This window comes from Theropithecus gelada, chromosome 10 (genome assembly GCF_003255815.1).
Source record: "Theropithecus gelada isolate Dixy chromosome 10, Tgel_1.0, whole genome shotgun sequence".
Taxonomy (NCBI): Eukaryota; Metazoa; Chordata; class Mammalia; order Primates; family Cercopithecidae; genus Theropithecus; species Theropithecus gelada.
Window position 1 is genome coordinate 33,533,181 of NC_037678.1, and position 20,332 is coordinate 33,553,512.

General features: G+C 55.6%; 3 protein-coding genes across 5 annotated transcripts; 2 read left to right on the plus strand and 1 right to left on the minus strand.

Annotated features, from left to right (window-relative positions):
* Nucleotides 1–3,510: 3,510 nt before the first annotated feature.
* YDJC (YdjC chitooligosaccharide deacetylase homolog) lies at nucleotides 3,511–5,493 on the minus strand. Its single transcript, XM_025398819.1, has 5 exons — nucleotides 5,287–5,493; nucleotides 5,039–5,198; nucleotides 4,745–4,844; nucleotides 4,446–4,623; nucleotides 3,511–4,209 (listed from the first exon to the last, which is right to left on the minus strand). Exons 1-5 carry the CDS (start codon nucleotides 5,448–5,450, stop codon nucleotides 3,840–3,842), a joined length of 972 nt encoding a protein of 323 aa, XP_025254604.1. The 5' UTR covers nucleotides 5,451–5,493; the 3' UTR covers nucleotides 3,511–3,839.
* Nucleotides 5,494–7,846: 2,353 nt separating this feature from the next.
* CCDC116 (coiled-coil domain containing 116) lies at nucleotides 7,847–12,468 on the plus strand. Of its 2 annotated transcripts, none has more exons than XM_025398784.1 (5): nucleotides 7,847–7,958; nucleotides 8,251–8,384; nucleotides 9,163–9,717; nucleotides 9,832–10,416; nucleotides 11,580–12,468. In XM_025398784.1, the coding sequence occupies exons 2-5, from the start codon at nucleotides 8,313–8,315 to the stop codon at nucleotides 12,282–12,284; spliced, it is 1,917 nt and encodes a 638-aa protein (XP_025254569.1). In that variant the 5' UTR covers nucleotides 7,847–7,958; nucleotides 8,251–8,312; the 3' UTR covers nucleotides 12,285–12,468. The 2 variants fall into 2 exon arrangements, with proteins under 2 accessions (XP_025254569.1, XP_025254568.1); XM_025398783.1 differs by having other exon boundaries at nucleotides 7,849–7,958; nucleotides 8,111–8,384; nucleotides 11,580–12,453.
* Nucleotides 12,469–16,517: 4,049 nt separating this feature from the next.
* SDF2L1 (stromal cell derived factor 2 like 1) lies at nucleotides 16,518–19,935 on the plus strand. Of its 2 annotated transcripts, none has more exons than XM_025398827.1 (3): nucleotides 16,518–18,171; nucleotides 18,519–18,711; nucleotides 19,527–19,935. In XM_025398827.1, exons 1-3 carry the CDS (start codon nucleotides 17,981–17,983, stop codon nucleotides 19,806–19,808), a joined length of 666 nt encoding a protein of 221 aa, XP_025254612.1. In that variant the 5' UTR covers nucleotides 16,518–17,980; the 3' UTR covers nucleotides 19,809–19,935. The 2 variants fall into 2 exon arrangements, with proteins under 2 accessions (XP_025254612.1, XP_025254611.1); XM_025398826.1 differs by having other exon boundaries at nucleotides 16,518–18,167; nucleotides 18,515–18,711.
* Nucleotides 19,936–20,332: the final 397 nt, after the last annotated feature.

Here is a 20,332-nt window from a genome sequence, read left to right on the forward strand (position 1 = left end):
CAGGACTTTTTTGGCCAGGCCTTCCCTGCCTGGAATTTGACACCTGCTGAGACCAGGCCTGCACTGTCAGCTGGATCTGCAGGTCTTGGGGAAGGAAGCTTCCTGGGGTGTCATTTTACTAGCCTTTAACATACCTAGCACTTTACCCTCTGAGCCTCAGGAGAGCCCTGTGGCATCCTTATCCCTGCTTTTAAAGACAACCAAGACCCCTGGCCTGTTTTTGTTCACATTCTGACTGCAGAGCCTGTTGCATTCCACCACTTGGCACGTTTCCTCCCACAGGGTCCCTCTGAGCCCAGAAACAGCCAGTTACCCCCCTCCCCAAAGCCAGAGACCTTTAAGCCCCTCTGTCAACTTCCTCTTTCCTACAGCCACCAGCCACCAGTTTTGGCCTTGTTCACTATTAATTGTTCAGCTTGAAATAAGCATCCATTTCATCACTCCTGTACCTGCCGCAGCCTGACTTCTGTCACCTGCTGCCCCTTGCTGCTGCTCCTTTCATTTGGTGCCATCTAACCCAGCCCTAAAAGAAAGCCAGAGCTGCTCTCTGCATTTCCCACCCTGTCCTGCCCACCTCTTCCTCCTCTCCCTGCTTCCTGGGTATGGTGTGGGGGAAGGGCACCAACCTGGAACAGAGGGGAGCTGAGGGTACCATTGCTCCCAGTGCAGTGCAGTGCTTGGCCCAGGCCATGCCTGGTAAGTGGCCATTTCCCAGATTATTGGAATGTGTTCTTGTTCACTGACGGTTCCTAAGGAACCCTGGAGGCCTCAGAGGATCAGAGTGGAAAGGACCACCGTGCAGAGGCCATAACTGAGGCCCTGGGAAGGAAGTCACTTGCAGAGAGCATTCCCCACCCTGTGCTGGCCAGGTTCGGAAACCGCCCTGTGGCTGCACACGTTGCCGCGGGTTTCTCCTACATCTTCCTGTGTCACTGGATGACTGTCCTTGTGTGTACCAGACTGGGAGCTCCTTGCAGACCAGGCCGTTTCAGCTCCAGCCCTGGCCTGGCACAGAGTGGACCCTCCAGACACGAATGCTGAGTGGGTGGGTAACAGTGAACCACTTGGCTAAGACATACCCCTGTTGCTGCCCCCACAACCCCCGTGGGCCACAAGTCACCACCCTAACAGGTCCTTATCACTTTCACCTCCTCGTGAGGAGGGCCTCATTATAATCAGGTGGGCCTGATTATCCTGTGAGTCTGTGGCCCCTCACTTCACTCTTTTTTTTTTGAGCCGAGCTCACTCTGTCGCCCAGGCTAGAGTGCAGTGGCATGATCACTGCTCCCTGCAGCCTCTACCTCCCAGGCTCAATCGATCCTCCTATCTCTGCCTCCTGAGTAGATGGAACTACAGGCTCGTGTCACTACACCCGGCTAATTTTTGTATTTTTTATAGAGACAGGGTTTTGGCATGTTAGTCTGGTCTCGATCTGCTAGCCTCAAGCCTTCCCGACTCAGCCTCCCAAAGTGCTGGGATTACAGGCGTGAGCCACTATGCCCAGCCATTATTTTTTCTTTTTAAAATAACAGAAATGAGGTCTTACTGTGTTGTCCAAGCTGGTCTCGAACTCCAGAGCTCAAGTAATCCTCCCACTTCAGGCTCCCAAAGCGCTGGGATGATAGGTGTGAGCCACTGCCTGGCTTCACTTCACTCAAATGCTCATGGTCAGCAGGGCGCTGTGGCTGACGCCTGTAATTCCAACACTGAAGGAAAGGCCAAGGTGACCAGATCTCTTGATCCCAGGAGTTTGAGACCAGCATGGGCAACATGCCAAAACCCCATCTACAAAAAATAAAAAATGAACCAGACATGCCTGTGTTCCCAGCTCCTCGGGAGGCCAAGGTGGGATGATCAACTGAGCCTGGAGAGATCGAGGACTGTAGTGATTGTGCCACTGTACTCCAGCCTGGGTGACAGGATGAGATCCTGTCTTTAAAAAAAAAGTTCATGATCCCCAGGGCTGCTGTTGGCTCTTTGCTCATCCCTCCTTCCCTCCGTGGGTGACAGTAGCCACTCATCTAGCATCTGTGCAGACACCCAGATCTCTCCTGCCCACCCACACCTCTCTCCTGAGCCTAGAGCTGCACAACCAGCTGCCTGCTCCTCTCAGAACACTTCCATAACAGAAGCCCCTCAAGGGAGCATCTGTGCCCCCGGCTAACTTCAGGCCACCCCTCTCCCAGCCCCAGCCAGGAGTGTGGCCGGATCTCATTAGGCTGAGGCGAGGAGATGGAGGCTAGGCAGCAGGAGGAGCCACCGTACAGTGATTCCAGCTCACAAGCATGGGTGCAAGAAAGCAGGAAAAGGGCTGTGGATGGGAGAGTCCAAGTCTAGTGAAGGTCAAGATGGAAGACGAGTGTGGAGCCAGAAAAAGGGACTGAAGCTGCAGTCAAGGGGATGGGGCATGGGTGGGTAGAAGCAGGAAGGCGGAGAGACATCCCACACTCACCCTTCAGAACGCCACATGACCCGGGCTGGGTGAGAGCTCTCTTGGCCACTGATTCCATGTTTGGCCCAGGCTAGGGCCTGGTGCACATTAAATAAATGAATGAGTAGTTTCAAAGCCCTGTTTTGCCACTCCTGCCTCTACCCCTGTAAAATGGGGAGATCGGTGCCTGCCTCATAGATGCTATTTCATGAAATGAGATAAGAACCACATGGTATTCCATCTGCCTTTCCATCCTCCGGAGTGGGGCAGAAGGACTCTGTGCTCCAGAGGATTCCCACTGCCTTCCCCATCTGCTCCTGCACCTCAGGAGCTTTCGCCGAAGCCACATGGGGCCCCAGTCCACAGGGCATCCCTACACTGCCAGGTCAAGTTAGGAACCTCGGTATCCCATTTCCTGGGAAGACTGCTCCTCCTAGAAAAATTTAAATGTATTTCCACGGGGTTGCAGGGTCTCCTCACGCCTATCCCCTAGAATGGCTTACATCTAAACAGATGACTTCTTTTTCTTTTTTTTTCTTTTTTTCGAGACGGAATTTCACTCTTGTTGCCCAAGCTGGAGTGCAATGGCGCAATCTCGGCTCACCATAACCTCCGCCTCCCGGGTTCAAGCGATTCTCCTGCCTCAGCCTCCTGAGTAGCTGGGATTATAGGCATGCACCACCAACGCCCAGCTAATTTTGTATTTTTAGTAGAGATGGGGTTTCTCCATGTTGGTCAGACTGGTCTCAAACTCCTGACCTCAGGTGATCCACCCGCCTCGGCCTCCCAACGTGCTGGGATTACAGGTGTGAGCCACCGCACTCGGCCTACAGGTGACTTCTAAAAATCACTACTGAGATTATAGTATTATGCCTCTTCAAAAGCAGCCTGGTGAGGGCAGTCTTCTCCCACTCCCACCCCCTAAAAAGGAATAAAGAAAACCGCAGCATGAACAAATGAACAAAACCAGAATGGAGAATGGGCCATTTCCTGGAGTGGTTTGAGCCAAGAGGGAGCTGGTCTTTGTCCCTGCTTGTTTCTGTGAGGGTCTCCTAGGCAGAGCTAATAAACCACCCAAGTTTGAAAGACACACGTTATTTTATTAATATAGCCATCTCTCCCCACTGCCCCAGTGGTGAAGGTGTTTGCACTGCAGCATGGAGGGGCACCAAATGCTCTGCGGGCCCTAGCCCGCTGCCACAGGATGGACCCGCCTGCAGCCAAGAAGGCTGCTCAAACTCTAGATACCATTTGGAGCCATGAGGACCTGGGCCCAGACGTGGCAGTGTCCTACCCAGGGAAGTCAACAGACCCTGCTCCAAGGACCGGTTCTGGGCTGGGCCAGGACTAAATCCTGGCTCCCCTTGCTTGGTAGTAAGGGGATTAGTGCTTGGTTGTCGGTAGCGGGTCAGAGTAGGGAGGGTTCCAGGAAGGGTTCCAGAGTGGCCTCACAGGGGACCTCCTCCCCTGGCCTCTTGGAGTCCAGGTCGTCGAGGGCGCAAAGCTGCACGCCATCCTGGGCAAGCCGGGTCCGCAGCGTGGGCGCGGTGAGGACGCGCAGCTCATGCAGCCGCTCCCAAGAGCAAGAGAAAGCGTCGGGGCCTTCACCGCAGCCGCCGGTGGGAGGCACACTGGGGTAGCCGGGGTGCGCCATCAGCTCGGCTGTCAGGGTGTGGCCCGCTAGGGTACCTTCCAGGACCCGCGCCAGGGCCCCGGACACGCGGTGAGCGGACATGTGCCGGCCGCAAGTGCTCAGACCCACGAAGGCGTCTGTCCACCTGTAGTGGGCGGGGCATCAGCCGCGGGGCCAGGCCGGGCCATGGCCAGGGCTAGGCTAGGGTAGGGTAGGATAGGGTAGGGTAGGGACGGGGGACGGGAGGGGGGAACTGGGGTGGCGGCAGCGATCGACGCCAGACTCGCTTCCGGGCTGAGAAACGGACACAGCTAGCCAGGTGAATAGTCAGTGCGGAGGGACTGGGGCAGCTATGGTAGCAGACAGGGCGGGAAGCCTCACCGCAGGCCGTGGCGGGAGAAGGGGCCCACGGCGGCCCGGGCGTCGCGCTCCACGGCGCAGGCGAAGGCGCGCGCGGGGGCCTCCAGCCAAGTGCAGCCACCCACACCGCGCTCCAGCGGCAGTCGCGTAAAGCGCACCCCATAGGCCTGCAGCGCCTCGGCGAACACCTGGCACACGCCTGCGGGCGGAGCGGGTCTAGGAGGAGCACGTCCCTTCACCTGGGGGCATCGAACTACCCCTACTTCCCCAGCCCCACCTGGGAGTAAACGCCCTCCAAACTGGGATCACCAACCACGCACCTGGGAGCACGTGCACGTGCTGGTGGCCATCCACGTGCGTGGGGGCCCTGCCCATCAGCTCCCGGAAGCAGCTTAGTTGGGCCTCGAGCTCCTCCCGCACCTAGAGGGCGAGCGAGAGACACCTTGAGCAACCGGGAATAGCTGCCGAGGACACCCTCCTCGTGCTGCCGTGTGACCGCTCCAGTGTTTAAATGAAGAAGTCATCCACCGCCATCTCCTAATGGCCTCACAGTACCCTCCGGGCGGAGCTCTGGGGGTCCTCGCGAGCATCCTCCTGCAGCTGCGGCTCCGCACCTGAGGCAAATCCACGTCTCCGGCCGCCACCGCCTCCCGGAATCCCATCTTGCCAAGGAAGAAGCCTTCGGGGCCGAGCAGCGACGAGGCGCCACGGCGGGCCGGACCCACTGGGCGGCCCTCGGACAGGTTGGCGTGGAGGCCCGTGGGGATGCTGTGCCTGAGGGCGGAGCGCGAGCTGGAGCACTGGCGGCCGCGGAGCAGCGCGCCCCAAGCCGATCGCCGCCCTGCTAGGGCCCTCCCCTCACCTGCGGGCCAGCTCCGCCGCGCTCTCCGTGGCCGCACCGTTGACCAGCAGGGACACGCTGGTCACGGCCCCGGCCAGAAAGGCCTCCACGATGCCCTCATCGCGTCGCGGGCAGTAACCAAAGTCGTCCGCGGTGACCACCAGGCGCACGCGAGGGCGGGACATGGCCGCCTGCGCCCACCGCTAGCGCTCCCAGGGGAGTGGGCCGGACAGCCCAGGCCCCGCCCCTGGACGCTGCCCATGCCCCGCCCCGACGCACACGCCCAGGTGCGGCTGCGCTTCGCCTTTGTTCTCGCCACCTAGCGGTCCGGCGTGTCCCTGCAAGGACCCGGCAACAGCTCCCGCGCTAACCAGACCAGTGCTGGATTCATTGCAACGCGGAACTTTCCTTGACTGCAAAAGTGATATTTAATATGAAAAATACCAAAAGGAAGTCGGGCGCAGTGGCTCACGCCTGTAATCCCAACACTTTGGGAGGCCGAGGCGGGTGGATCACGAGGTCAGGAGTTCAAGACCAACCTGGCCAACATGGGCAAACCCCGTCTCTACTCAAAATACAAAAATTAGCCGGGAGTGGTGGCACGCGCCTGTAATTCCAGCTACTCGGGAGGCTGAGGCAGGAGAAATGCTTGAACCCGGAAGGCGGAGGTTGTGGAGAGCCGAGACCACATGACTGCACTCTAGCATGGACGATAGAGCGAGACTCTATCTCAAAAAAAAAAAGAAAGAAAGAAAAAAAGAAAAAGGAAAAATACCAAAAAAGAAAAAAAAAAAAAATCTCCTACCCTTCCCAGAGATTGCCATTGTAAACTTTCTGGGTTGTGTCCTTCCAGTGTTTTCTCTAAGCAAATAAACACACCCAACTCCCTTTCTTCCCAACCCACCTTTTTTGTGTGTTGTTTTGAGAACATAAAGATGATTACACCAATGTTATCATATTCTAGTAGTTTCTTAGCAGTGTGAATGAAAATTTTCATATTATTAGCTATTCTTATTCTTTTTCAAATTGCCTATTGATCTTTTGCAGATTTTTATAAGAGCAGGCATTTTCTTGATTTATTTATTTATTTTTTCTTGAGCTCTAGACACTAAGAAAATGAAAGAAAGCATATACACTAATGGGTTTTTTTGAGAAAACATTATCTCCTGTTTCCATCTTGAGCTCTCTGCCAGGCTACAGCTTTTACATTAATAACTTCACTGTTTTTCTCTTTGGTCCAGAAAAGCTTTCCTTACCCATGACTGTATATGGTAGGCAGCCACAGTTTTCACTGCAATGTGGCAGTCTTGATTTTTCCCATGGTATTTGTGTCCAGACTATGAAATTGGTAATGTCATTCCTGTTTCACAGATTAGGAAACGGGGGATCAGAGAGTGAAAGTGTGGTCCTGCCAGGAGTAGTGGAGATAAGACTGAACCTCACAGCTCAGGGCCTGCACCCAGACCTACTTTGTCCTCTCTGTCCCTGACCTAGTGGGTAGCCAGAGCTGAGAGGACAGAGCAGAACTCGAGAGTAACAATATTTCATGAGGTATGTGAGGATTGAAAGCCTCACAGAGTCCTTCAACCATGCTCTTGGCATAACGACTGTTGTGTTTATAGTGACTGGTGAATTGTCAGACCTCAACCAACCACCATTCTCCACTGGAAGCTGATCTTGGAAAGGTCAGAGGTCCCGAGGGTGCGCAGATGGGAAGGAGGAGACTGACATTTATTGAGCACCTACTTGGTGCCAGACACTGGAAGTATTAAAGATTCAGGGTGACTTGCCTCAGTTCTGGCCCCAAAGGAGCACCATCTGGTAGACACATAAGTAGCAACATGGTATGGTGGAGTCTGGAATGGGGTTTACTGTGAATCGTGTACGGAGTGGCAGAATTCACAGTAAAAGCTTTTTGGAAGAAGTGACACTGTGGTGGGGTATTACTGAGCAAAAGAGAAAAGGAGGGAGGGAGAGGAGGTAAGAATATTCAAGGCTTCACTGGGATACACGGTGTGTTGTAGGGAGATTGTATTGAATCCCATATTCCCATATTGGAAGAACACTCAAGCCCATTTACAGTGCAGGACCAATGCTAAGAGAGGCTGAGTCACATTGGCAGGAAAGAGCAGAGCCAGGAACTGAAGCTAGGTCTGTGACTGAGAGCCAGCACTCTCTCCACTGCAGAGGGGAGAGGTCTCAAGGTAGAACCTGGGGCTGTGCACACCGCGGGAGGGGCAGAGGCCCCTGGAAAGGAACAGGAGCAGGAGGCCCAGGGCTGCGCAGCGACCAGGGAGGACACGAGGAAGGTGCTTGTGTCACCGGTGGAAGACGCGGCTTTGGCTTTTAGACTCCCCTCGGGGCAGGAGCGGATCATAGAGCCTAGCCGCAGCTTCGGTGGTGGGTGGGGGTCCTCCCGGCAGCGGGGACGTAGACACCAGCATCTTCACCCTGCGGCTCCCAGACGAGTGTGGGAGGGCAGAGCCCAGAGAATTGGAGGTTGGGCCAATGTGGGCCCCGCCCCCAACTATTGTGTCGGAGAGGGTAGTGGATGAGCTCCTCGGTAAGAACCAATGAGGATGTGGTATGCAAATAAGCAAGTGGAGGCTGCCAGTCGACTTCCTCGCACTGTGTAGCTGCCCCAGTGAGGGCGCAGACTGTACTGGCCTGCGCGGAGCAAGACGGTGTTTCTGGTGAGTCCGTTGATTCCGGGCTTGGGCGAAAGCCAGGTTGCCCAGGGTTTGGGAGTAGGGAGGGTTAAGCACACGCAGATCCAAAGATGATCGGAGACAGGATGGCCCTCGGCGATTCCATCCCGATGACTCTGGGAATGGCCTGCCTGCAGACGCATGGGGGCCATGGAGCAGAGGAAGGGCTGGATGCATGAAGGACGCAGGGTGCGGGGAGCAAGGGAACCGCAGACTCCAGGGCCACAGATGTGTGGACCTATTGGAGACCCTCACGTTGTCTCCCCAGCCCGCGCAGAGAGGAATGCGCAGCTGAAGAGAGAGGTGGGCAGCAGGCTCGGTCACCTGCCAGGTGACCACATGGCCAGGTGCCGCCACCACTCGGGCTACGTGGCTGACGATGAGGCCAGCCACTCCATGTGCAGTGCACGAGTAAGTGTGCCCAGCAGGACCCCGACCCTTAAGGCCACAACATGTTCCCCGCCAACCCTGACACCCAAGACCACAGCCCCCATTTCTCATTGTCTATTGACCTGCTCTGTGGGCCTCTTAGCGGAGTCCTTATTGCCTTGACTTCTCCTATGACTCCCCTGCTTGCCCCTGTCACACTCAATTTCATTCCTTGTTTCCTTCTGACTTCCAGCGACCTGGAAGGTGCTTGGGTGGACTGGGACCCTAGAGTGGGAACTGGGGGTTGACTAGGTGCCTAGGGCTCAAGTTGGAGAAACAGCCCTGGGTAGCACAGGGCTCAAGACCTCAGCTATTGTCTGCACTCAAGACCTCAGGTGTTGTTTGCAGCCCTGCCATGGAGACAGGGATGGCCTGCTGCATGGACAGATGAGGAGCTGGAGGGAGACTCCAAGAGGTTCATGATTGCTCATCCTGCCATGTATCAGGGCAGAAGCAGGCTAAGTCCCTTAGCCAGGACTTGTGTGTGTGAAATGTAGGTGTTAGGAAAGCTTCAGGGCGACCCTGAATAGACCTCCACTTTGCAGATAAGGAAATTGGACCTCAAGAGGGGCCATCTTGCACACTGTCATCAGGCTGTAGGTGGCAGAGCCAGGGTCCAACTCCAGGGCTTCCAGACTCCAAAATGCAGCTCCTTCCACTACTCACTCTCACTCAGGTCCTAGTGTTACCCTAGGAAGACCCCAGGGAGCCCTTCACCTGTAGGGCACCCATGCCCACTGTGACATACCTGTCTGCTCAGGTGCAGCTACCCAAGAAGTCACTGGTTCCAGAGATGGGGCCAGCCTCCAAGCCGGGCCATGTGCCACACCCACCATCCACATGTGGCAGCTCAGCGCTCCAGAACCAACGCCGAAACAAGAGGCACCCTCAGCCCTTTAGCCACTTTCTGGATTTCCTGACTGAGAGCCATGTCCTGGACAGCCTGGAGACAGTGGTGGAGAAGGCGACTGAGCGCATGGCTGCCATGAAGACCGAGGCTGGGGTGCCGCTTGTGGAGGTGCAGGACCCAGTGGAGGTGCCAAGTGGTGGGCGGCGGGCACATGCCCGGCCCAGCCTCAGCACTGTACACCGGCACCGTGTACGGCCGACCCTCTGCACTGGACACCCCAACAACTACCCATCCAGCTCCAGCTCCATGTCCGACTCCCATAGCAGCCTCATGGCTGGCTGGCTGGGCTCCCACAGCCGGGACAGTGACCTAGGTGCCCAAGGCTTAGGCTCACTGCCACCTGTGAAGGACAAACTCCTGCTGGAGAAAAATCTCAAGCGGCTGCTACAGCTGGAGAGGAAAGGGGTGAGAGCCGGGGCCATGGCTGGGTGGGGTGGACTCCCACGGAGAGCCCAGGGCCAGGGTCAGCCCTGGCTTGGCTGCTCCTGAACACTTCTCAGAGTCACCCTCTTTCTGCAGAAAGGCCTCAGTCAGTCCTGCTCCAAGAGGGACTCCCTGCTGTGGGATTTGCTGGGCAGCCAGACCAGCTTTCAGTGGACCCAGGAGCAGCCCCTGTCCTGGTTCTCGGAGCTGCTGGGCTCAAGCTCTGGTGTGCCTGAAGCATCAGAGCCGAGGCCTGGAGAACAGGAGCCGATCTGCAAACGAGAGTTCAATAAAGAGATCAAGTCGTTACTGAGCCAGCTGGAGTCCCTCGACCTGCCTGGCTACTGTCCGCTCCGTGAGCCCCATCGCACACTGAACTTCCTGGCTGACCACCGCCTCTTCCCTGCCCTGCAGAGCGTCGTCAACCAGGCTGTGGATAAGCTCCGCGGCGCCTGCTGCCGCGACGGCCGTCCTCTGTTCCCCACCAGCTTGAAGCCCCCCTCAGAGCTGCAGGTTCAACGCAATCTGCCGCCGCTGGGCTCTGAGCCGGCTAAACCCACCAACAGCGGGCAGCCCCACCCCACAGTCTCCAGCCCCAAGACGCCTCAGAGAAAACACAAGGACAGAGAAGGCTCCCCCTCCATGTCTAGTGCCCAGGTGGCCACCAGATTCAAGCTCAAGGTGACACCCATGGAGAAGCCCGATGTCCCCAGCCCCTCACTCCACTCCAGGGAGAAGGAGCCTGACTCAGATCCCAAATTACAAAACCCACCTGTTTCCCTGAGCTCCAGACAGAGGGCCCAGCCCTGGCGGGGCCTGCACCTCACCCTGCCCGCGCCCGGGATAGTGGTGGAGGCGGCCTGCGGCCAGGGCCACCTCAGGGTTGTCACACCTCCACTTGCCTGCCCCTACCCCCGCTCTTCCTGCTACCTTCTCCCTGAGCTCTCCCCAGTTGCTTCCTCATCTCCTGCCTCACTGTGTCCAGAGGTGACCTCCTCGAAAGTAGGACCGGACATGAGTTTGCAGGAGAAAGGCTCCTTGACCCACCACTCCTAGCAGCCACTATCACTGGCAGGTGCTCAAGGTCAAGGTCTCTTGCCCTGCACTGTGGAAACCTCCTGGGCAGGGGTCAAGCTGATGGGGGCCCGTGAATCCTGGCCTAGCTACTACCAGGTGTTGTCACAGATAAATAAAGGCTATTTATTTATGCTGGGTATTTTTGCTAACGTTTCTATGTGAATCTAGAGACGCTCCTATGTGGGAGTGGAGGGTCCCGTCCCTTGTGGACAGAAGCACTAGCCTGGCCGGGGCCTTGCCTCCTAGGTCTAGTTCCCTTGAATCCAGCTGCCTCCAGCAGGACTCTCCAGTCTCTGGACTTTGCCGAGGGAAAGTTGACCAGGCAGGATGTGCACAAGACGTAGGTGGCCTCACACTCGTGGATCTCCAGCATGGTCCCTCGACCCTTTCCTCGGCCATCAAGGCTCCTGCAGGCATCTCTCTGGGCAGGCCTGGGCAGAAGCCTGCCCAAACCCAGTTGTCAAAGCTCAGATTAACCTCACCCTGTGACAGTTCTCTGCCCTTGCCCCAGGCCCAACAGGTGTAGGAGGTGTGATGGTGAGGTGAGCATGAGAGTGGGCAGTTGAGTGCGTCAGCATAGCAGATGTGGCAAAGCTGTACCCTTCGTGTGACAAGTGTGTTTGTCACACGAAGTGTACCCATTCATGTTTGCGATGGGCAGGGCTGGCAGGGCTCTGAGGAGGGCACAGTGGCTGGAAGGGGTGTCACAGAGGGATGGGGCTGGCAGATGTGACATGTGTTCCTTTCCCTCCCCGGCTGCTATGCAGAGCCCCCGCAGCAGTGGCAGGTTCACAAAGAAGAAGCCGCTGCCCTCCATCTCATCGAAGTCCAGCATGTCTCACTTCTCCAACCGCCTTTATGAGGAGCTCGCTGACTTCCTGACCCAGCAGGCAGCCTCCCTGCTCATCCGCAAGTATGAGTTTGAAAAGGACCTCAGTAAGCAGCTGGGCTTCTTCTCCTTTCCTGTCACCCAAGTGCTCAGGGACCTTTCCCTGGGCTTAAAGAAGGTGAAAGGCTCCCGCATCCAGCTGTCCTCGGAGACCCACCGGAGCTGCCTGCTGCGTAAACTGGAGGAGGCCAAAAGGGCCCGGCAGACCTCCCGGCTCAGCACCCCCCACCGCAGCACAGAGACACCCTCTGTGCAGCAGGAACCGGCCACCCACACTGCCCAGGACCAGGCCACAGAGCCCTGCCGCTCCATTTACACCAACTTGCCAGCCAGCCGGCAGCTCAGCCCATTGGAGCCCAAGCTCTCAGTGTCCGCTGGCACCGGCATGGGTTCCAGTCTCCCCAAGTCCAAGGACACGGACAGTGAAGGCCATGATGAGGCGGAGGTTGAAGATGAGGATGAGTACAAGGATGAGGACCAGGATGAGGACAAGGAGGAGGATGGAGTCCAGAGCCTCCCAGAACCTGGAGAGGAGGCCTCGGTCAGCCACTCTGTGGACGTGGGCCATAGTGACCCACCATGAAGTCCCCACTAGCCACTCGATTCCCTGCTCTGTCAGAGTTGCTGCCCATTACACCAGCCCCGGCCATGAGCAGAGTCACCACAGGCTGAATGCCCACGAGGAGCTCTGCTGAGACTCTCAGGGGAGCCAGCGAAAGAAATAGAAATAAAGCCTGTGTTGCTGGGACACAGGTTTGTTGTCCTGAGGTTTCAGCCGCCATTTTATTTATTTACTTATTCGTTTACTTATATTTAAGATGAAGTCTTGGCTGGGCTCATGCCTGTAATCCCAACACTTTGAGAGGCTGACGTGGACAGATCACTTGAGGCCAGGAGTTGGAGACCAGCCTGGACAACACGGTGAAACTCTGTCTCTACTAAATACAAAAATTAGCCAGGTGTAGTGGCAAGTACCTGTAATCCCAGCTACTTGGGAGGCTGAGGCGGGAGAATGGCTTTAACCTGGGGAAGCAGAGGTTGCAGTGAGCCGAGATTGCACCACTGCACTCCAGCCTGGGCAACAGAGTGAAACTGTGTCTAAAAAAAAAAAAAAAAAAGTCTTGCTGTGTCTTCCAGGCTGAAGTGCAGTGGCATGATCTTAGTTCATGGCAACCTCCACTTCCTGGCTTTAAACAATTCTGTCCCCTCAGCCTCCTGAGTTGCTGGGACTACAGACGCCCGCCACCATGCCCAGCTAATTTTTGTATTTTTAGTAGAGACGGGATTTCACCATGTTGGCCAGGGTGGTCTCGAATTCCTGACCTCAAGTGATCCACCAACCTCTGCATCCCAAAGTGCAGGGATTACAGGCATGAGCCACCACGCCTGGCCACTAATTTTTAATGTATTTTTAGTAGAGATGGGGTTTCACTATGTTGGACAGGCTGGTCTTGAACTCCTGACCTCAGTTGGTCTGCCTGCTTCAGCCTCCCAAAGTGCTGGCATTACACGCATGAACTACTGCACCCGGCTTTTATTTTTATTTTTATTTTTTGAGACAGAGTCGCTCTGTTGCCCAGGCTGGAGTGCCTTGGTGCGATCCTGGCTCACCACAACCTCTACCTCCCGGGTTCAAGGGATTCTCCTGCCTCAGCCTCCTGAGTAGCTGGGACTACAGGCGTGTGCCACCATGCTGGGCTAAAATTTTTTTTTTTTTCTTTTTGAGACGGAGTCTTGCTCTGTCGCCCAGGCTGGAGTGCAGTGGCGCGATCTCTGCTCACTGCAAGCTCCGCCTTCTGGGTTCATGCCATTCTCCTGCCTCAGCCTCCCGAGTGGCTGGGACTACAGGCGCCCGCCACCATGCCCAGCTAATTTTCTTGTATTTTTAGTAGAGATGGGGTTTCACCGTGTTAGCCAGGATGGTCTCGATCTCCTGACTTTGTAATCCACCTGCCTCAGCCTCCCAAAGTGCTGGGATTACAGGCGTGAGCCACTGCGCCCGGCCAATTTTGTATTTTTAGTAGAGACAGGGTTTCACTATATTGGCCAGGCTGGTCTCCAACTCCTGGGCTCAAGTGATCCTCCCGCCTTGGCCTGCCAAAGCACTGGGATTACCGGCATGAGCCACCATGCCCCGCCCAACACTGGAGTTTGGAGGCTCAGTGGGGCAGTGGTGTACACTGGAGTTGCTTATGTGACTGCTTTCAGCTGCTCACTGAACTGAGGCTGGAACATTCCAGGGTCCCTCTCTATGTGGCTTTTTACCACGCAGTAATCTGGCACTTCATTACCGCAAGGTGCATTGTCTAGCTTCCTAGAAGGATGAAGCCAGACCTGCCAGAGTTCTTATGGCCGGTGCTCAGAAGTCCCCAAACAGCACTTCTTCGGCATTCAATTGGTCAGAACAAGTTGTGCTACCTACCCAGATTCAAGGAAAGAGGAAATGAACTACGTATCTTTGGCTTACGGGGATGGGAGGAATTGTTAGTATTTGGAGACTAGTTACCACCCTTCCTCCTCTCCACAGCTGATTGTACCTTTAGCAGTCCTTGGGCCCGAGTTGAGCCAATCACATGCTCTCTTGAGAACCTGAACCTTAAGACAAATTATGGTTGGTAGGTGGAGGGCATTGGAGAGGCCATAATCAGCCCTGAGGAGCTGCCCATAGGGTGAGCAGGGGAAGGCGGTCTGCAGCAGGAGGCTGGAGAAGGGAACAGCAAAGAGAGGCCATGAGGCTCCCCGTGAGAGTCAAGGGAGTGCTACATTGGCTTCCCCACTCTAGGTCTGGTATCTCAGCCTACTTAGAATCCTGTCTTGCTTGTCAGGAAGATTGCCTGCTGTGTCCTCACCCTCCTGTGGTCCTAAATGCAACTGGGAAATGGCTGGCAGCTTCTAGCAGGGAACTGGCATGATCTTTTGATCTATGCTTTTACCACTTTCTTTTGAGACGAAGTCTTACTTTATTGCCCAGGATGGAGGACAATGGTGTGATCTTGGCTCACTGCAACCTCTGCCTCCTGGGTTCAAGCGATTCTCCCACTTCAACCTTCTGAGCAGCTGGGATTACAGGCACATGAGACCACACCTGGCTAATTTTTGCATTTTTAGCAGAGACGGGGTTTCGCCATGTTGGTCAGGGTGGTCTTGAAGTCCTGACCTCAGGTGATCTGCCTGCCTCATCCTCCCAAAGTGCTGGGGAGTCACCGTGCCCAGCTGCTTTTACCACTTTCCTGTGTAGAAAGAATGCTTTGGAGGGGCCAGCATCATAATGGAAGCAGCTAGACCTGTTAGGAGGCAGTGGTCAATATCTAAATGGGAGATGGAGGGGCTTGGGTTAGAAACTGTGATGGGGACTCAGGAGAGATGCCTTGAAATGTAATTTGGAATGACAGCCATAAAGACACGTTGAGTGGGCTGGGCATGGTGGCTCACGCCTGTAATCTTTTTTTTTTTTTTTTCTGAGACGGAGTTTCGCTCTTGTCGCCTAGGCTTCAGTGCAATGGCACGATCTTGGTTCACCACAACCTCCACCTCCTAGGTTCAAGCGATTCTCCTACCTCAGCCTCCCAAGTAGCTGGGATTACAGGCATGCGCCACCATGCCCAGCCCACTCAACACGTCTTTATGGCTCTGATTTAGTAGAGATAGGGTTTCTCCATGTTGGCTGGGCTGGTCTTGAATTCCTGACCTCAGGTGATCCGCCCACCTCGGCCTCCCAAAGTGCTGAGATTGCAGGCGTGAGCCACCGGGCCCAGCCTATGCCTGTAATCTTAACACTTTGGAAGGCCAAGGCGGGTGGATAACCTGAGGTCAGGAGTTCAAGACCAGCCAGGCCAACATGGTGAAAACCCGTCTCTACTAAAAACACAAAAATTAGCCGGGCGTAGTGGTACTGGGTACCTGCCTTAATCCCATTAGCTGGGTACATGCCTGTAATCCCAGCTACTCAGGGGACTGAGGCAGGATAATCGCTTGAACCCGGGAGGCAGAGGTTGCAGCAGTGAGCTGAGATTGCGCCACTGCACTCCAGCCTGAGCGACAGAGCAAGACTCTGTCTCAAAAAAAAAAAAAACAAAGAAAAAAAAGAGTTGTTGAATGAGGCACATGTGGAGACTCAAAAGTTAAAAAACTAAATAAATAGGCCGGGCGCGGTGGCTCAAGCCTGTAATCCCAGCACTTTGGGAGGCCGAGACGGGCGGATCACGAGGTCAGGAGATCGAAACCATCCTGGCTAACACGGTGAAACCCCGTCTCTACTAAAAAATACAAAAAACTAGCCGGGTGCGGTGGCGGGCACCGCTACTCGGGAGGCTGAGGCAGGAGAATGGCGTGAACCCGGGAGGCGGAGCTTGCAGTGAGCCGAGATCCGGCCATTGCACTCCAGCCTGGGCGGCAGAGTGAGACTCCGTCTCAAAAAAAAAAAAAAAAAAAAAAAAAACTAACTAAATAAATAAAGGCTGGGAGTGATGGTGGTGGCTCACGCCTGTAATCCCAGCACTTTGGGAGGATGAGACAGGTGGATCACCTGAGGTCAGAAGTTCGAGACCAGCCTGGTCAACATGGTGAAACTCTGTCTCTACTAAAAATACAAAAGAATTAGCTGGGCATGGTGATGCATGACTGTAATCCCAGATACTCAGGAGGCTGAGGCAGGAGAATCTCTTGAACCCGTGAGGCGGAGGTTGCAGTGAGCCGAGATCGCACCATTGCACTCCAGCCTGGGTAACAAGAGCGAAACTCCATCTCAAAAGAAAAGAAAAAAAAGAAGACTTGTTGAATGAGATGTGAGGAGCAACAAGGTAAAGAGACGAATGAAAGAAGAATCCCAAGTTTTGGGCCTGAATGGAGGTGCCATTTACTGAGACTCAGAGGCCTGGGGGAGGGGCAGTTTGAGGGCAGAGACCAGGAATTCTGCTTTGCATGTGTTGATTTTGAGGTGATGGCTGACATGTCCAGGAGTATACATCCGTTGCCTCTCAGATAGTACTTCAGCTCTTCCACCCTAGACTGACTGGAAACCCCTCAAGTGCAGTGACTACCAAATCCAGGGTAGACTGACCTTTAACTGTTTGGACACCTAAATGCTGAAAAGATCAAGGTGACTTACACTACATGTAACTCAAAATAAAAACAATATAACATGTTGCTGTAATGAAAATCGCTTTACTCTGGATTTTCTGAATGCAAAATTCTGGACGATTTAATTAAATATGAACTTTTGTCTCTGCTTTGCCTGTGCTTCAACTACACCTTAGTCAGCCTCTTGAGCCCAGAGCTATTTCCTCTGTGACCCCACAGGATCTGGAGTGAAGCCGCTGCAACAATGTCCCATGAATGAATAAATAAACAGTGGTATAAGTTTTCCTCCCTTGAAGGTTGAGCTGACAACACTCTGAGAAGGTGGCAAAAGGGAGACCTACTCATGGCCAGGAGACTGGGACACAGTCACCCAGGCTTGGTTCCCACAGCCCCTTGGTCTCCTTGGACTCTGGTTTCCTAAGACAGCTCTAGGGCTTTCTGGTGGGAAGCTGCCATTATTCTCGACGCCACAGCTCCCTGCTGCCCTCTCCTGCCCGATGACCCAGTGACCACAAGATTTAGCCACGAAAGGAGTCAAATGTATAAGTAGCCAGGGGAATTCAGAAACCCCAGGGTCTAGGGACTGTGGTGACCCAGTGTCAGAGAGGCGGCTAGGGCCGAATGACTGGGCTTTCATTAATCTTGGGGTCCAGGGACTGAAGGACCAGACGATTCAATGATTCTGGGATCTGTCGACTTTGTGACCACAAAATCTAGTGATCCAACAGCCTCAAGACCCTGCAGTTGTGGTCCCAGGTTCTGAGGGGGAGAGACTAATTACTGAGTGCCCAGGAGTCCAGGATCAAGGGGCGTCGTGAACACGTGCCTGCAGGGTCCTAGGATCCTGAGCTGGTATCCAGGCACTCAGCGGCTGCGGGGCTCGGACTCGGCGTCCTCACCAAGCGCTCCCGCTCATTCTCTGCCGCTTGGCTACTCAGCCGCCCTTCCCTGGACACTCATTGGAAAGTCCTCGGAAGCGTGTACCAATCAAAACCCTCCTCGTGTCTCCAGTCCCCGCCCAGCTACTGCTCTAGAGAGCCGGGGGCGGGCCCTCTCCTCAATGACCCAATGGCAGTGCAAGCGGAGTGCCGCGCGGGCCGACCATTGGCTGCCGCGAGCGGGCGCTGTCAGAACTGGATTGGGCCGCGGTGAGGACGGAAGCAGCCCAAGGGCCGGAGCGGCTGGAGCCGGGTCGGGGCGATGTGGAGCGCGGGCCGCGGCGGGTCTGCCGGGCCGGTGCTGTTGGGGCTGCTGCTGGCGCTCTTAGTGCCGGGCGGTAGTGCCGCCAAGACTGGCGCGGGGCTCGTGACCTGCGGGTCGGTGCTGAAGCTGCTCAATACGCACCACCGGGTGCGGCTGCACTCGCACGACATCAAATACGGATCCGGTGCGTGTGACCTGCGACTGGGAGAGCGCGGGGATCGGGGGCTTGGGGTTGGGAGTGTGGAGACAGGGTGGTCGTGGGGGTCTGTGGGCCGTCTCGAAGCCGGGCGGCGGAGGCTCTAGAGTCGTTGGGGGGTCGAGGGGCGCAAGGCTTTGAGGGTGTCGAGGATATTGAGGGTGGGGACGGTCGTCGGGGAACTGCAGGCCCAAAGACTGAGGGAGGTGTCAGGCGGGGGCCGGGACTGGGGGTGAGCCCCTTGGGGTCCCCTGGGAAATGTTATGGTCCCAGGGCGAGGGTCCGGGGTTCTGCGATTGACGGAGACCCTGGGTGGGTGGGATGTCACTCCTCAGGCAGCGGCCAGCAATCGGTGACCGGCGTGGAGGCGTCGGACGACGCCAATAGCTACTGGCGGATCCGCGGCGGTTCGGAAGGCGGGTGCCCGCGTGGGTCCCCGGTGCGCTGCGGGCAGGCAGTGCGGCTCACGCATGTGCTTACAGGCAAGAACCTACACACGCACCACTTCCCGTCACCGCTGTCCAACAACCAGGTGAGCCCCTCCCGGAGCCCCCAGAGAGATTCCTGGCCTGTGTGAGGGGCCAGAGTTCCTGGGTTCCAATCTGAGCCTCAGCTTCTTCGTGAAATGGAAATTTCACTTCAGAGATGGTTATTGAGCACCCCTTCGGGGGAAACAGAGTAACTCCGCCAAGATCATGCCCCCAGGTGCTCCTGGCCCGGCAGGGAGACCGATGGGAGAGAGATCCGAAGAGATCCTCCTGGATAGCTCTTCCTCTGGGGGCAAGTGGGACCCAGGAGGAGAATCCACACAGCCTTGAGGGTGGGGAATAGGAAACTCTACTGGGGAGGAGGAACTCAGGCTGGGTCTGAAAGGATGATTAGGAGTCCTCCAAGCCACAAAGAGAAAAGAAGGACTTCCCAGGCCAGCAGAAGAGATTGCACCAATGCATGGAGGTCAGTGGAATTCAGGGGATTGGGATGGAACAGTGGGTGCCCTTGGAGAGTTGGTGGAAGAAAATGTTTGAGATAGATAGACAGCTTGACTGCTAGCCTGAGGGGCTGAAGGTAGGTCAGAGGGGTTAGGACTGGGAGAATGTGGAGGAGGAGGCCTTAGCTCTGTGGGGACCAGTGGTCTCTGCACAGACAGATGCAATGGTGTGTGCATGTGTCTGAAGAGCCCATGCTGGGGAGGGAGTGCCAGAGGTTGCGTGGGTGGGTTACGGTGTCACCTTTTGCAGCTGTGGGAGCTGAGTCTCCGGGAAGGGCAGGGAAGGATCCTAGGCTCAGTGTAGGTGCGAATGCCGCCTTCTGTGGTGACCACTGTCCCCTCACCCTCTGCACCTATAGGAGGTGAGTGCCTTTGGGGAAGACGGCGAGGGTGACGACCTGGACCTATGGACAGTGCGCTGCTCTGGACAGCACTGGGAGCGTGAAGCTGCTGTGCGCTTCCAGCACGTGGGCACCTCTGTGTTCCTGTCAGTCACGGGTGAGCAGTATGGAAGCCCCATCCGTGGGCAGCATGAGGTCCACGGCATGCCCAGTGCCAACACGCACAATACGTGGAAGGCCATGGAAGGCATCTTCATCAAGCCTAGTGTGGAGCCCTCTGCAGGTCACGATGAACTCTGAGTGTGGGATGGATGGATGGGTGGATAGAAGGTGGCAGGTGGGGTGTCTGCAGGGCCACTCTTGGCAGAGACTTTGGGTTTGTAGGGGTCCTCAAGTGCCTTTGTGATTAAAGAATGTTGGTATATGATTGTGTTTCACTGTGATCCTGAGGATGACCAGGAGCTGCCAGCCCAGGCCCAGTTGATCATCTCTTCCTCAGTGTAAAACCTGTCTCCATCCCAGCGTGACTGCTGAACCTGTCCAAACCCTTTATTATTATTATTATTATTATTGGTTTTTTGGGGGGTTTTGCTTTTTTTTTTTTTTTTTTTTGAGACGAACTCTCGCTCTTGTCCCCCAGGCTGGAGTGCAATGGTGCAATCTCAACTCACTGCAACCTCCGTCCCCCGGGTTCAAGTGATTCTTCTGCCTCAGCCTCCTGAGTAGCTGGGATTACAGGCATCTGCCACCACACCCGGTTAATTTTTGTATTTTTTTTTTTTTTTTTAAGTAGAGACGGGGTTTCACCATGTTGGCCAGGCTGG

Coding starts and splice junctions, on each gene's coding strand:
- YDJC (XM_025398819.1), bottom strand. CDS start 5,450: ATGTCCCGCCCTCGCGTGCGCCTGGTGGTCACCGCGGACGACTTTGGT. Junction 5,199..5,286: donor GCGGCGGAGCTGGCCCGCAG/GTGAGGGGAGGG, acceptor CTCCGCCCTCAG/GCACAGCATCCCCACGGGCC. Junction 4,845..5,038: donor GAGACGTGGATTTGCCTCAG/GTGCGGAGCCGC, acceptor CTCGCCCTCTAG/GTGCGGGAGGAGCTCGAGGC.
- CCDC116 (XM_025398783.1), top strand. CDS start 8,115: ATGGGGGCCATGGAGCAGAGGAAGGGCTGGATGCATGAAGGACGCAGG. Junction 9,718..9,831: donor TACAGCTGGAGAGGAAAGGG/GTGAGAGCCGGG, acceptor CTCTTTCTGCAG/AAAGGCCTCAGTCAGTCCTG. Junction 10,417..11,579: donor CCACCAGATTCAAGCTCAAG/GTGACACCCATG, acceptor GCTGCTATGCAG/AGCCCCCGCAGCAGTGGCAG.
- SDF2L1 (XM_025398827.1), top strand. CDS start 17,981: ATGTGGAGCGCGGGCCGCGGCGGGTCTGCCGGGCCGGTGCTGTTGGGG. Junction 18,172..18,518: donor ATCAAATACGGATCCGGTGC/GTGTGACCTGCG, acceptor CTCCTCAGGCAG/CGGCCAGCAATCGGTGACCG. Junction 18,712..19,526: donor CACCGCTGTCCAACAACCAG/GTGAGCCCCTCC, acceptor CTGCACCTATAG/GAGGTGAGTGCCTTTGGGGA.